The sequence below is a fragment of the Corylus avellana genome, chromosome ca4, assembly GCF_901000735.1.
Source record: "Corylus avellana chromosome ca4, CavTom2PMs-1.0".
Lineage (NCBI taxonomy): Eukaryota > Viridiplantae > Streptophyta > Magnoliopsida > Fagales > Betulaceae > Corylus > Corylus avellana.
In genome coordinates, this window is record NC_081544.1 from 4,846,372 (window position 1) to 4,862,194 (window position 15,823).

The window sequence follows — 15,823 nt, forward strand, 5'->3', positions numbered from 1 at the left end:
ACGTCTGATTGGTCCACGTGTCAGTTTAACGGTCCACTAACGGATGGACTAATTTGGTCACTTATCAAAACCACAAGGACCTCCTGTGATAAAAATGAAACCCAGGGGGGAAAAAATAAAGTTGTGAAACCACAAGGGCTTTTGGAGTATTTAACCCTTAATTTTATCCTTAGTTCCTTACTCTTTGTTCATCATGATTTAATTAGATGAGGTTATTTTTGTCTTTTGACATTTCTTTAGATTGTAAAACTACTAATTTGCCCTTCCTGAATCTAATGAATTTAAAAAGTTCTCTAGATATTTTTGTCTTTTACTTAAATTTACTATTTTATTCTTACTCTTTGTTCATAATGATTTAGTTAGATAATGTTATTTTTGTCTTTTGACATTTCTTTAGATTGTGAAACTACTAACTTGCCCTTCCTGAATCTAATGAATTTAAAAAGTTGTCTGGATATTTTTGTCTTTGGGAAAAATATAAAAAAGCTCCCTAAACTACCAGCCGTTTTCGATTTAACCCCCTAATGTTTCAAAAGTGATAAAGTAGCCCCCCACAACTACCAAACTATTGCATTTTGGCCACTCCGTTAGTCAAAACCGTCAGTTTGGATGGAAATTGCAAAACGACGTCGTTTTGTTATGGGTAAGTTACTACAATGCCCTTTTATGAAAAAAGAAAAAAATTGAAAAAAAATATAAAAAAGGCCCCTAAACTACCAGCTATTTTTATTTTAGCCCCCTAATGTTCAGAAAGTGATAAAGTAGCCCCCCAACAAAACGATGTCGTTTTGTAGTTTCCGTCCAAACTGACGGTTTTGACTAACGGAGTGACCAAAATGCAATAGTTTGGTAATTTGGGGAGCTACTTTATCACTTTTGAAACATTAGAGGGCTAAATCGAAAACGGCTGGTAATTTGGGGGCTTTTTTATATTTTTTCCTTTGTCTTTTATATTTAAATTACCATTTTGCCCCCTGAGTAGGTAAAGAGTCAAACTTTTTGAGAGATTTTTTGGTCTTTTATGAAGGAAGCTTCAGAAATGGGCAAGATTAATGGGAGATTCAAAAGAAATGGGCAAGAAATTGGCGATTTAGAAGGAATGGGCAAGAAAGAAAAGCAATTTTTTTTTTTTCACTTGCAGAAGTGTACAGAAGTAAAAACAAAATCTACCTAAACTGATTTTGTATTCAGAGAAGGAATGGAGGAGAAATGAGTTAAAAAAGAAAATCGACGACTCAGAGAAGAAATGGAGGAGAAAAGGTGGAGCAAATTTTTTTTTCTTTTATTTCTTGTCAAGAGTACAAGAGTAGATTTTTTTTTTTTTTTTTTTTTTTTGAGAAAATTGCGATGCCACTCCACCTCCACCCAACCCCTCAAGTCTCTATCTTTTTTATCCAACAATCCAATGTTCCATTTCCTCAGCTTGGTAATTTTGTGAGTTTTTGGTGGGCTTTTCTAGATGGATTTTGGGGCGGTGAGTTTGGATGAGTTAATGGGTTCAGAGACAAATTTTTCTTCTCTTGCTTTAGATCCTGAGACAAAGTAGAAATGGTACAAAGCTGGGTTCCTCAAGCAGGAGAGATCTCCTGGCACCTTTGAAGATGACTGGAGGAGCTCAAAGCTGGCAAAGACTGATGATTTCTCTGCCTCCAAAGTCATGGTGCTTCAACAAAGAAATGCTTTACGGAGATCTAAGAAGAATGTTATGAAGACGGTGAGTTGTTTCTCAATTTTTATTTTATATTATAATTACGTTATACCCGGTGATTATTAAGCACATAAATCATGCTAATTGGTAGTATTTTGCTTAGGTGATTTTTGGATTGAGTTTTGTGGGAATTTCTTTTTTGTGAGTGTTCCGTGTGTGTGTGGGTCAACGATGAGTATGGGTTTTTTTTAAAAAAAAAAAAAAATTTATGGAGTATGTGTGATATGAATCAGAAGTGAGTTTCGTAAGTGCTAATTTTCAATGACTTCACTAGGTTTGATATTGTGAGAACAAACATATTGTTGCTAATGAGTTAATAACAAATGAATCTATGGGACAATGTCTTTGTACAATTGCTTTACTCTATTCAATACCCAATTAATAGAGAAAATGCTGACGATGCATTCTATGAGTTTCAGAACCCCAAGGGGAAGATCCAGGCTTATGTGTTTGATGGCAATTTCTTAGCTTCGGGTTTTTTTTTTTTTTTGGAATAAATTGGGAATCCATGGAAATAAACCTTGAAGCATCTTATTCATCCAAGGATGCAGTTCCTGACAGCGAGAGTTCTGATTCAATCTCATCAATGGGTAGAAATCATGAAAGAATAAAGATCAAGAAGCCCACGCTTTTGCTTCCTAAACCAGTGACATTGTTTTCTCCAAAGCCAGTTAAGGAGCTTGATGCTGCTGCAACTAAGCTTTTGAAAGTCTATTAAGAGTTGTTGGACTAGACGGAACCTTGCAAATTATGCAGTTGTGGTTGAGGAGAAACTCTGGATTGTTTCTATATTATCTCAATTTCTTTCATTTGTAGTTGAGGGTTTAATTTATGTTGTGCTCTCTGGGTTTCTTGAGTTTGGTGGGTTTTTGACAATTCTTTCATTGAGTTTTGTTTGTGAAATAGAGGTATATCAAAGAGATTAGAGTATGACTTTTACAGTTAAATTTTCGATTTTTCCTATGTGAAATTTGATAAATTTGATGGGTTTTGTTTAATTTTTTTTCTTGGCTGTTTCTTTGATTGTCCAGAGCAGAGAGGTAAGATCGAGAGAAACGAGCGGAGAGTGAGATCTTGAGATAGAGAGAAGCTGAGAAACAAATTAAAGAGTTGTTGTTGCATATTGCTTCCTCATGTTTAGTGATTAGGTACTGCTGGGTTTTGCTTCCTCATGTTGGTGATTTTGTATTGCTGGATATTTTTCTAAAAGTAATTTCTTTTTTAAAATTGTAAATTTTGAGAATGCTGCTCAATTTTTTTGTTGGCTCAATGAATAGTAAATTTGAAAAACAAGTGCCAAATATTTTTTTTAATTTATTCTGTATTCATGGCAGCTTCATATATTATATTTTTTATTTGGTTACTGGTAAATTTTATTCAAAATTTGCAAGGAAAACATAGATGTAGTAATTTGTATCAGCTTCATATGCTATATCCATCAATTGTCCTCAAGGGGTACAGCATGTTTTTGAAAGAACTAGCATACATATCATGTCTGGAAATACTTTTTAAGCTCTTATATTTACAGCACAATAAGAATATCTATCTTGCAAGACCTAAGAGAGAGAACTTGTAATATGAGTATCTTCAAACTTTTCTGTAATAAGATGTATGATGATTCCATATACATATGCAGCAACATAGTGGTCTATGCATGTTATTTAGATAGATACTAGGCAATTATTAATAATTGTATATATAGAGTTAGTGAGCAGATCCCTATTTCCGACATATCCACTTTCACATGACTTATCCGTTTTTTTTTTTTTTAACACAAAATTCACCTCACATTCAACGTACAACACACCTATATTATATACTAAACTTACTCATCTCCTTATTTCTTCTTCTTTCCCCATTTTTCAAACTTACTCACCTAAACAAATGACTCAATCACTTGCTTTTGTTTCTTTTCTCTTTTGCTTTTATTTCTTTTCTCCTTTTCCTAATGTCTCATGCTGTTTGTTCCCAACCTTTTTTTTTTTTTTTTTACATATATCAGGATTTGAGAGAGAACAAAATAAAAATGAAGAAAAGAATGAATAAAAATTTAAAAGAAAATAAGGAAACAAAGCATGGGTCACTTATTCAGAAAGGAAGATAATGAGTAGATTCTCCAATAATGCTTAAATTTTCAGCGAAATGAATTGGAATGCTGAAATTTAAAAGCAGCATCAGTAAACAAAAGAAAAGTCTAAGCTATTGGTCCATGATGAGTTGTATAAAAATCTTACACATCATTTCTTACAAACTCATATATAATCAACTTTCTATATTTATCTTATTGCAAAAAACAATTGCATTAAAATTATAAGCTCCAATAAACAATGAATGCAGCACTTCATCTTTTGGGTCAAAGCAAAAATCATTGTCAACAACTTGCAACAACATTTTTGTTACATGGCCGGCAACAAATGTAGCAAAACTACATGTGTAGAAGTTAATGAAACATTTGTTTGTCTAAATTGCATGAAAACAAATGTTGTTGCACAACCACAGTATGGACAATCTACTTCTACATGACTTTTCTTTAACTTGGAAATATAAAATGAACAAATTTTATACTTTTAACATCATATCCCTATTTTTTTTTTTCTTCTATGTTTTATGATATGATTTTAGATGTCGTGTACATGTGGAATTACATGATGCAACTAGTTTGTTAGTCGCATCTTTGTTTGGCGAAGATGCAAAAAAGTCCTTGCAATGCTCAGCAAATAAATTAATGTAATACAGCACTGAGGTATTAAAAAAAATCAAAATTAAAATTGTCATAGCTCAAAAAATGTTTTTGTTACTCAATATTATGAATGTAAGTTATCAATATCTTCCACTTTTTTCATAGTACCAACAAATACCTTCCACTTCTCGTCGAACCTTTGCAACATGAATTTTCCTCTTTGTTTTTATGATTCATCAAACTTATCTTACTTTTATTCTCCTGTAAGTAAAAGGGCATTACTGATATAGAAAGCCTTGCAAGACTTTTTTCAAAGCAACAATTCATTATTCGGCTAAGAGTTACACTGATTGATGGACGTGAAGGATCATGCCAAAGATTCAACATTACTACTGTTGAAGAGCTACCAAACGAAAATAGACCAATTTTTACAACTGAATAATTCTGTGTGCTATGTAAATTAACTTTTTCTCATATCCTAACACCGAGAACCAAGCACATGCTATCCCCACTAGTATATATATATATATATATATATATATAAGGGTTGGGACTCAAGTACAAAATCCTGATTCGGCCCCTAGCCTGTGGTCTGCAGACAAGCATCTTTCGAAATAATTAACCAAAGTAATTAATTACCATTACGCACGTGCATGTACTTCAATCCCATGTGAGATTTCATGACATGAGTACTGACTGCGTGTTTTCTTGGCTGCAGCTAGGCCAATTTTGCATTTATTTTATATTAAAAAATTCTGACGATCTCACATCGATTAAATATTTTGTGTAATTATGTCTCACTTATTGAGGAAGAGGGATCAGGCTTTCACTACCTACGGGTGCAAAGGCGGGCGGTTTCTAACCGCCTAACCGTCTAACCGCTTAACTGCATTAACCGCTATAACCGCTTAGCGATTAGCGGTTAGCGATTCAACTGGTCTACTTAGCGTAACGCTAACGTAGCTTGGCAGCACATATAACATATTTTTTTTATAATTATAATTATAAAAATATTTATACATATAACATAATCACTTGATCATTAAATCACAATTTTTTTTTTTAAAATAATTAAATCACAATTTGAGTATTAATATATTATCACTATAATTTATATGATTATATCACATGATCAATTGATCATTAAATCATTTGATTATATAATAATAAATTATACATATATAATATGACATAACTCATAAGTATACCAATTCATACTAATACAACAATTAAATATCTAGAGACTTATTTCTAATGTATGTTATAAACTTATAAGTCTATATAAGTCTACATATCTATATGAATAATATAAATGTATAATATCAATACTTAATCATATGATTCGATGACAATTCAAATACTTTATTCAAGACTTCAAGTGAATCATATTATTAATGTACAATGATGATATGATTCGTATAATATCAAATTAAGTAATTGACATTGGATTAAACAATGACCAATGTGTTACTTATAAACATAATTTAAGTACTAATGTATTATAATTATAATTTTAGTAATTTATATATTATCACTATAATTGATATGATTATATCACATGATGACTTGATCATTAAATCATATGATTATATAATAATAAATAATACATATATAATATGACATAACTCATAAGTCATAAGTCTACAAATTAATCATATGATTCATGTACAATGATAATCACAATTGATTCAATTGAATTAAACAATATATTACTTATAACTACAAATCTACAATTTAATTAAAGCATTATTAGATACTTTAGGAATTTAGGATTTAGGAGTTTGAACATTACCATTTACCATTAGATATTAAGTTCAATTCAAAGAAAAGAGATTATAAGTAAATATGATAAGAATTTAAATAATTAATCATATGAATCATATCATATAATTTAATGAGACTATATGATTATATAATATCAAATTAAGTAATTGACATTAGATTCAACAATGTGTTACTTATAATCACAATTGAAGTATTCATGTATTTTTTGAACATTTTTTAGAAAAAGAAATTTAACCATTTTTTGAAAGAAAAAAAAAAAAACCATTTTTTAAACAATTTTGAATTTTTTGAACCATTTGTAACAATTTTAAAAAAATTGTTACAAATTAACCATTGATGAAGTTTTAATGTTTTATTTGTATCATTTAATGTTTTATTTGAACTTATTTTATATGCTTTGTGTTGAACTTTTTTTATATATTTTTTTATATGTTATGACAGTTGTCTGAATTCTGAACTTTTTTTTGTATGTTGTGTTAAATTTTTTTTTTAAAAAAAAAAAAAAAAAGTTAACCGGTTATGATTTAATATTTAAGGAAAGTTTTTTAATTACAAGTAAATTAATGTAAATTTTGGGTCAAATATTTTTGATTTTTCAATATGGGCTCTTTTTATAGCAATTGGGCCCAAGAAGATATTAAAAATTCAAGAAAAAAAATGAGGGTAAAAAAAAGCCCAAAAAATAAGCCCAAAAAGCCCTAAAGAAAGCCCAAAAAGAAGCCCAATTTTAAAAAAACGATTAGCGGACAGTTATCTATTTTGCTAACCGCTAGCGGTTAGCGGTTGCGGTTAGTAAAATCTACTAACCGCTACGGCGGTTATGGTTAGCGGTTATTACCACTAACCGTTAACCGTAACCGCCTTTGCACTCCTATCACTACCGCATAGAAGCTGTAGTTCCAAAACTGCACCGTTTGGATAAAAACGGTGCAGTTTAGGAAAGTGAATAAATAGGATTTTTTTTTAAAATAATAAAAAACTATTTAGAAATTAAAAAATATAAAAAATAAAAAAATAAAAAAAAAACTAATTATTAAAAACTATAAATATTAAAACAATTAAAAACAAAAGGGCGGCCACCACCGCCACCACAGCAACAAATTTCATCTTCTCCCAAAGACCCACTTGAGGAATCGATAGAAACAAGACAACAACAACAACAACGCCATCACTCTCCACCAATTGTCGCTTCATTCTATGTTCCGAGTGAGCAGCAATTTGAGGCTGTGAATCCAAAGAGGCCTAGGTATACTGGGCAGTGGAAGCTTTTGCCATCTGCAACAACAACGCAGCAAAAACAGTAGACCCAGTTGGCCGAATCAAGCCCAACCAACCCACAAACCCAACAATCCCACACCGCAACCGCTTCTTCCTCAAACACAGCCTCATCGCCATCCACCGACACCAACAGGCAACAAGCCAAGGGGCCACCCCTTTGCTTTTTATTTTTAATTTTTTTTATATTTTTTAATTTCTAAATAGTTTTTTATTATTTTTTAAAAAAATCCTATTTATTCACTTTTCAAAACTGCACCGTTTTATCCAAACGGTGCAGTTTTGGAACTACCGCTTCTATGCGGTAGTTTTCACTACCGCATAGAAGCCAGATCCGAGGAAGAGTATAAGCACGTGAAGGAGATCAAGTGTTAGAATATTAATATAAAGAATCTAGTCTTGATTGAACATTTTCTTGATTGCAGGTGGGGCTAATTTTGCATCCATGGCACAAACCTCTGGGCAAACAACCTTCCAAACCAAGGGTAACAGGTAATATGAACAGCGTCCAGTTAAAATCATGTAGATAAGTTGAGAAAATTTGGTAAGAATTTCGGTTTCTGCTGAAATTAAAGTTAAAACTATTTGCTTCCAACAGCTATCCATCATTTATTTTCTCCATTTGTAACATTTTTTTTTCTTTTGTTTTTGATTGAAATAAAAACAAAAGTGGTGCTGAAAAATATGCGAACTTCAACTGGGATGAACTTGGATTTGATCTAGTTCCAACAGATTACATGTACGTGATGAAATGCTGTGAAGAGGAGAATTTTAGTCATGGAAACTTAGTTCCATATGGGAACATTGAGATGAGCCCATCTGCCGGAATCTTAAACTATGGACAGGTAAAGCAGCAGCATATATCCTAACACTACTTCATTGGTTTATACTTAGCACATACCAAAAAAAAAAAAATCCTTAATATACATGATACGGATACGATGATGTCTTTAGGGGTTGTTCGAAGGTCTAAAGGCATACAGGAAGGAAGATGGTTGTGATGTTTTGCTGTTTCGACCAGAACAAAATGCTCAACGCATGAAGAGGGGTGCAGAGAGACTGTGCATGCCATCGCCATCTGTTGAACAATTTGTTGAGGCTGTAAAACAAACAGTCCTTGCCAACAAGCATTGGGTATGTTAAATCACCATTATTTGTCCCAAAAGCTTAAACTGATAGGAAGAGGTAAATTAATCACTTAATCATTACTTTAACATAAGCCAATAAGAAGAAGTAAATTTAATCACTTAATCATTACTTTAACAGGTTATATATATATATATATATATATATATATATTCACCACCCCTTTCCTTCTTGTCTATCACCCTGCATATATATTTTTTTCTTCTGTTCAGTAATGAGGGAAAGGGAGTTATTAGGATCTTTCTCGCTATTAATTCTAATGGATGAAAAACAAGGAGAAGAATTGGGTCGAAGCGGCCTACTTAAAAAGCAAATTCCCATTAATTAACTGTCTAGATTGATGGCAATTTAGTTGGGAAAATATCAACCTGTCCGAGCAAATCTCAAAATGTCCGAACACCTACCTAGACAAATGGACGCATGCACTTGACAGCCCTGACTTGTCCTCCCTTGCTGACTCACCACCCCTTTTGCTTCTTAATGCAATTCATGAACATTTTGGATGTTTAGAAGTTTGTGTTTGATAAAACTGCAGGTACCTCCCCCAGGGAAAGGGTCGCTCTATATTAGGCCATTGCTCTTTGGAAGTGGACCTCATCTGGGCGTGGGGCCAGCACCAGAGTATACATTCCTCATATATGTAGTTCCTGTTGGAAATTATCATAAGGTGGGTAATTGGCTATATATGCTAATAGAGCAAAAGTAAGTATTTCCATAAAGAATAATGTTACTCAGTCGACTATTTAAGATTGTCATATAACTAGATGATGTAATAGTAGTGAAAATCATCTCTTTTTTTAACAAGTACTATTAATCTGAAAGTTGATTTTTCTGTAAAATAGGGCCTCTTAAACTTGGTTGTTGAAGATAAGTTCCATCGTGCTACTCCCGGTGGAACTGGAGGCATCAAGGCCGTCACCAACTACTCACCGGTAACTATAACTTCTTTAAAGCTATTGTTTAAAAAATTCTAAACTATTTTATGAGGATGATCACACCATAATAGTCTGCACCCTCATTAATTATAACCTCAAGTTTGTTTATGGTAAACATAAACAATTGTTTCTGTTGATGCGATTTTTGGTCCGAGAAATTGCTAGCCAGCCATTTTTCTTCATGATTGAGCTATGAGTGGAATTCATGTACATCTATAGTGTTCTTGCAAAACAAGAGCATGGTCAGAGGGTTCCCAGCTGGGGCCGAAGACTCTCTGATACTTAAGTTAACATCTTATATGTGGATAAAAATATATAATGGTAATATGTCTCTAACATCCATTAATTTGTATGTGCACAGTGGGATATATGAAAGAGAGAGAAGCGAGGGAGAAAGAAGAGTCTCTAAGAGAGAGAGACGTGAGATAGAGAGGTCCTTTTAGAGGCCTTTGGAAAGAGAGTCCCGGAAAAAGGGAGACCTTTCTCCTTTTACTCCTAAGTGCATCCAAGGTGGACACATGTCTCCTTGAGAGTAGGTGATGGCATATTGATAATTAAATATAAGTAGGTGGGACCCACGGGGACATATTTCTCCTCAACAGTTTCAATGAGTTTATTTGCTTAACATATATATATATATATATATATATATATATATATATATATGCAACTATCAAAAGAGATGCACCCATTGTGAAGAGGCACCATTGCATGGATTTTCAACGCCTTTTTGCTCCTTCAATAGGTTGTCTCCCATGAGATCAACACCCAGCATAGAACATATCACCATTTTCTAGATCCAGAACAAAATACAACAATAAAATGACAACTATTTGTGTCTTGCACTTGGTCTTTTGCTCAAGAAACTATTTAGAACTTACCACATTTAACAAATTGATCAATCATGCAAAGTGTACGTACCCTCTTAATTATTCTGCAGGTTTACAAAGTAGTGACTCAAGCAAAGGCCAAAGGATTCTCTGATGTCCTATTCCTAGATGCACTGACAGGGAAAAATATTGAGGAAGTTTCAGCATGTAATATTTTCATTGTCAAGGTATGACGTATTAGATTTTTTATATTGTATCTGATTGGAGCCATAGGAACCCTAATCCCAAATACCAGGAATGATCAGAGAAAGAGAAGATGGGGTCCTATAAGTAGAGTATTGATTAAATTTACATTTTCTATCTAATATTGTAGGGTAATGTTATTTCGACCCCAGCAACACATGGAACTATTCTGCCTGGAATCACTCGAAAGAGTATCATTGAGATTGCCCTTTCTTTTGGTTACCAGGTGATCATTAAGATCTACTATGATCTATATCCTCCTTAATTAGGTATTAAATTTACAAAATGCAAAAGTGATTGCCAAGAATTAATTGACAATGTTTCAATTGGATTAGGTCGAGGAACGTGTAATCCCGGTGGAGGATTTGCTTGAAGCTGATGAACTTTTCTGTACAGGAACTGCTGTGGTTGTAACTCCCGTTACTAGTGTCACCTGTCACAATAAAAGGTAACTACCAATTGAGTTTAGTTTCATAAATTGTTATTATTATATATGGGGATTGTTTTGATTTATTGGTCACGTCTATGCAGGGTTGAATACAAAATTGGAGTTGAAATGGTGTCACAGAAAATACATGTGATGTTAACTGGGATTCAAACGGGCCGTATTGAGGACAAGATGGGGTGGACTGTCGAAGTTGATTGAGCATCTCTCCTCTCATTTACAATAAAACTTTGTTTGTCATTGTTTCTTTAATTTTGTCCACAATATTCCACTTGAGGAGTTTATCAGGTTTTAAGACATTGAATGGATAGTTCTATGTTTATTATTTTTTCTATGTGAGTGTTATGCTTGTTAACGTGTTTTAAAAAAAAAAAAAATTTGTTTTTTGTTTGAAAAAGTAATCTAATGCGACACAGAAAAAAAGGTTTTCGTGGTTTATGGGTGTTTTGTGTTATTTGTTAATTTTTTATTTTGAAAAGAAGAATTTTAACAAACAGAGCCTGTTTTATAGGAATTAAGATCCTCTCTATTTCAAATGAACTGGATAATATCCAATTATTTATAGTGAAGGGGTACTTTTGTCCCCTTAAAAAGTGAAAAGATAAAAATACCCTTCCACTATAACTAATTAGATATTATCCAATTCATTTAAAATGGAGATGATCCTATTCCGTTTTATGGTGGTTGATCTTCTCCGGTTAATAAAAAAGTTCTAATCAAAAGCCTATACAACCAGACCAAAAGGGATTTGACTTTTAAGAAACTCATCATCCATTTCTTGAAAATTCAAAAAGTTAATCATTTGTGCAAAAATGGTGATCCACCCGTTGGTTGGAATGATATTTTTGCTAGAGGGGTGAAGGAATGGAAAGGAAAAGGAATGAAGATTGTTAGAAGGAAAGAAACAACATAAAACATGGAAACCACTTAATTTCCAAAGACAAGATCATTCAAAGAGTTAGTTGGGAAATTAGAACTCGGATTCAAATTTAATATATCAATCTCTAAACTTAATATTATTTAAATGCTCTATGAACAAGTCATTCCAAGTATCAGTAATTCCTGGTAAGCACCAGTGCATACAATCATCATGCTTCTTTCCGCCAGAAGTGGATGGATGGGCATCTGCTCTATACTCACTCATCTGGGTTATGTCCAAAATATGGAAAGCAGACCCTTTAAGGGCTTTGTATAGGTGCTGATTCACTAGGCGTGCCTCCACATTTGTTCCATTATTATTCAGAGAGAAGAGTTCTTCAACCTGAAAGATTAACCAAGACTTTCAAACCTTTAATGTTGTCTTGCAAAACAGAAGTGCAACAAGAGAAGCATGTAGAAAGGAGTTTCAGACACATTAGAATGTAAGTTGAACCACCTGCTCTGGCAACAAAGGCTGCAGCCGTTGACAAGAACCGCCTTGGTTCCAGTCACCTCCCTCAAAATGTCTAGGTGATTGTGTACGAAAGAATTTGATCGCATCCGGTCGCATTTGTTTCTCTACGAACGGTACCTATCATGAAAGCACATGTACTATATGAAAAAATTCTGACAGGATAACTGAAGATATGCAGAGTCATATGCAACATCTGATCCTGTCAAAATCTGTGCTCATTGGTCTATTTTTCCTATTATATTCATGGAATTCTAAGATCAGGTAGTCATGTAAAATTATGATAATGAACTGATGACCCATTTGACAGCTAATATGATGACTTTGAATCAGGAAACTCAGACATCTATATGCACACAGGATGGCATATCCCTGTCTTCCCAACATAAATAATATTTTAGGCCCAAAAATTGCCCCATGGATTTTTACATCACTAGTTGCTGCACAAACTATGAAATGTAAGCCTGCATTAGTTACATCTTTAGGTATATATGTGTAAACCTGCAGAAAGCATAAAGTTGAAGGCTGGACCAACTGTCATGTGTAACAGCGTAAGCCTAATTCTTCTTCACAATTAGAGAGAAAATTAAACAGAAGAAAATTTTCAATCCTGTACCATGTGCTTTAAGACCATATCCAGGCCAACATCTGGGGGTACCGGAGGTATGACAGGCTGACCATTCTCAAAGAAAAGCATGGGTGACTTCACAGGGTCAAATTTTGAAGGAACCCACCACCTATAAACAAGAACCAAAAGGCAAAATAAAGGATCAGCAATATCTTCCTACACCATAAAAAGTAATGCTACTTTTCACACTCATTTTACATTGCCTAACGTGGCGTATCTTAAATGGCTTTCCCTTTTTTTTTTTTAAGTGACTGACATGGAAAAGCAACTTAAAACATGCCACGCTAGTCGGTGTGATGAACAAGTGAAGAGTAGCATTACTCCAACATACAAAATGTTCCAATTGTCAAAAACAACAATAAATACAAGGACACCATAAATAAGAAATTATACAAGTCCAGCCTTGATTGATGTTTATTGCATTTAACAAGGTCATGTAATAAGTATGAGCTGCACGGCCTCACAACTGGTTTAAGAAATGTAGAGAGTTTGATGCAACCAAATGACAGAAGTTTTTCAATAATTAAGATCGCAGAGCAGTAAGATTCAATAGCACAACTGATGAGCACTTTGATCCTGTGATGGTGAATTTCAATGGTCATATGACCAGCATTTATCCACCATATATGTAATTGGCCCCAACGAGCCGAACCATTGAAGTGTTAGCCACCTTGTTTTAGATGTTAGACCGGGGAGAGGAGAAAGGGAGAAGCAGTGCTTGAACAACGAGTCGAGCCATTGCAGCGTCAAACATCATAGAAATGATCAATACTCTAATGACATATGGATAAGAAAATAAATTTACCAGTGTCCTGTGTTAAAGATTAGAATATCATGAAAGGCAGGAGTCTCAGCCCATGTGCCTTCTGGAACATCAACATCAACTCTAAAGCCTTCTTTATATCCAAGAGATTCCAACACACCACCATTGGCATTAGCTGACCACCTGCATGAAACAGGAGCCTAAATATAACCCAAAAATGTCGAATTTAATGTCCACGGTATCAACTAAACAACTAAGAGAAACAAACTAACTCTTGTGTTCTCCTATACCATCTGAAATTATCAGTTATCCTAAAAACATAAGCAAATGAGAAGTTTAATTTAATCACTTGACTATTATTTTTAAAAAAATAAAAACTCAAACATAAGAGGGGTTCAACAAGTATGGATCTAGACTCCCTCAACAAGTGGCGCTTGGCATGTGGTATTTTTGTTTTGGATTTGGGTTGGGTGTTGTAAAAGAACTACTGCACATATGCTGTATTTTTTCAACGGTTCAAATTTAATTCCAGAAAAAACTAAAGCTATAGTTTTTTACCGCACCTAAGCCAAATCTTTTTTCTTTTTCTTTTTTTCTAAATTTAAATAGGAGGTAAATGGGAATTCAGAAGCAGAACCATCTTCACTCGTGCGATGAAAAAATTACAAGTAATTCTAAAACCTTAAACAGATAAGAAGTGAATAAATTTAATCACTTTACTATTTTTTTCACAAATTTCATACAAAAAGCCATCACCGATGTAAAAATTGTACTCTCAAATCAAATTCATGTTTGGCAGAGCAGAAAAGCAAGCAGAAAATCTTACCTACCATAACGAGCCAAGAGATTCGTGCGGTGATACGCGATGGTGAGATTATAGCGAAGAAACGTAAACCCACGATCAGCACCAGCTGGCCGCCACTTCTTCACTTCACTGGACACGCTTTTGAGAGTGCAGAACAGAGAAACGAACATATTTCTATTTAGGGAATCCCCAACAAACCCTGCACTGTTCCACATTCATAAGCTCCCACAAACACCAATTGTAACTCAATTTCTTTCATTTTCCAACATTTTCTCATCAACCAAACAGAAAGTAACTAGCTGCTTCGTTTGAGAGAGAGAGAGAGAGAGAGAGTACCGATGCTGGTGTCCCTGTACTTCTCCAGAAACGAAACCGGATCGAACGGCGGGAGATCACAGCGCCGGGGCTTCCACCGCCATGAAGTGAGCTCGCGACCGTTGGATTTGTTGTTGGAGATGCAATTCCAGCCCTTGAATATCTCCTTGCACGTGCCGTCGTACCTTGGGCCCGTCCGGTCAGGGTCGCGGATCCACGCCCCGTCCGAGTAGTCGCAGGACCAGTCGGGGGCTGCATTCGGGTCGGGGTTCCGGGTGTGTCGAAATCGGAAAGTTTGTTGGGAGTGTGAGGGATTGGAGGAGGTTTTCCTAGAGAACGAGAGGACGAGGAAGATGGAAGCGAAGCAGAGGAGAGAGAGGAGTGGGAAGAGAGGAATTTTCTTTGCGTGGATATAGTGGTGGTCTCGTGCCGCCATGGCGGAGAGAGGTGGTGGAAAGTGGCGCACGTTAGCACACAACAACATAAATACACCTCGAGTGTAAAAAATTTAATAATATAAAATATAACTATGGGCCTTTTTTCAGCACTACCAAAAATATTTGAAAAAGTTTTTTTTTTTAATACAACTTTCCAAGAAGAATAAACAGAGATAAGAGAAATTATTTATTTGCCATGCCGCATTCACTCTTATCTTATGATTCACATGACTATGTGACAATGCTCATTTTTATTTGAAAAATGTTACATATTATATTTTTATTCACTTTTTTGCCAATCAATTATTTGATCATTTTTTCACGTATCAGCAAAATATGATAAAATTGTAATATATAACATTACTCTTTCTATTTTTTTTTTCTAATGTATATAAATAAAATAAAAAAGAACAGATGTAGTAGAAAAAATAAGTACTA

The 15,823-nt window shown here is 34.1% G+C and overlaps 2 protein-coding genes across 3 annotated transcripts; one reads left to right on the forward strand and one right to left on the reverse strand.

Annotated features, from left to right (window-relative positions):
• The first annotated feature begins 7,260 nt into the window (after positions 1-7,260).
• On the forward strand, positions 7,261-11,374 carry LOC132177475 (branched-chain-amino-acid aminotransferase 6-like). Of its 2 annotated transcripts, XM_059589813.1 has the most exons (10): positions 7,261-7,584; positions 7,874-7,940; positions 8,119-8,293; positions 8,403-8,582; positions 9,130-9,261; positions 9,437-9,526; positions 10,470-10,586; positions 10,733-10,828; positions 10,938-11,050; positions 11,134-11,374. In XM_059589813.1, the coding sequence occupies exons 2-10, from the start codon at positions 7,894-7,896 to the stop codon at positions 11,246-11,248; spliced, it is 1,065 nt and encodes a 354-aa protein (XP_059445796.1). In that variant the 5' UTR covers positions 7,261-7,584; positions 7,874-7,893; the 3' UTR covers positions 11,249-11,374. The 2 variants fall into 2 exon arrangements, with proteins under 2 accessions (XP_059445796.1, XP_059445795.1); XM_059589812.1 differs by lacking the exon at positions 7,261-7,584 and having other exon boundaries at positions 7,594-7,940.
• A 585-nt stretch (positions 11,375-11,959) lies between these two features.
• On the reverse strand, positions 11,960-15,451 carry LOC132177474 (protein trichome birefringence-like 13). The gene is made up of 6 exons (XM_059589811.1): positions 14,970-15,451; positions 14,655-14,832; positions 13,871-14,011; positions 13,054-13,174; positions 12,423-12,557; positions 11,960-12,308 (listed from the first exon to the last, which is right to left on the reverse strand). The coding sequence occupies exons 1-6, from the start codon at positions 15,430-15,432 to the stop codon at positions 12,045-12,047; spliced, it is 1,302 nt and encodes a 433-aa protein (XP_059445794.1). The 5' UTR covers positions 15,433-15,451; the 3' UTR covers positions 11,960-12,044.
• Between the last annotated feature and the right edge of the window lie 372 nt (positions 15,452-15,823).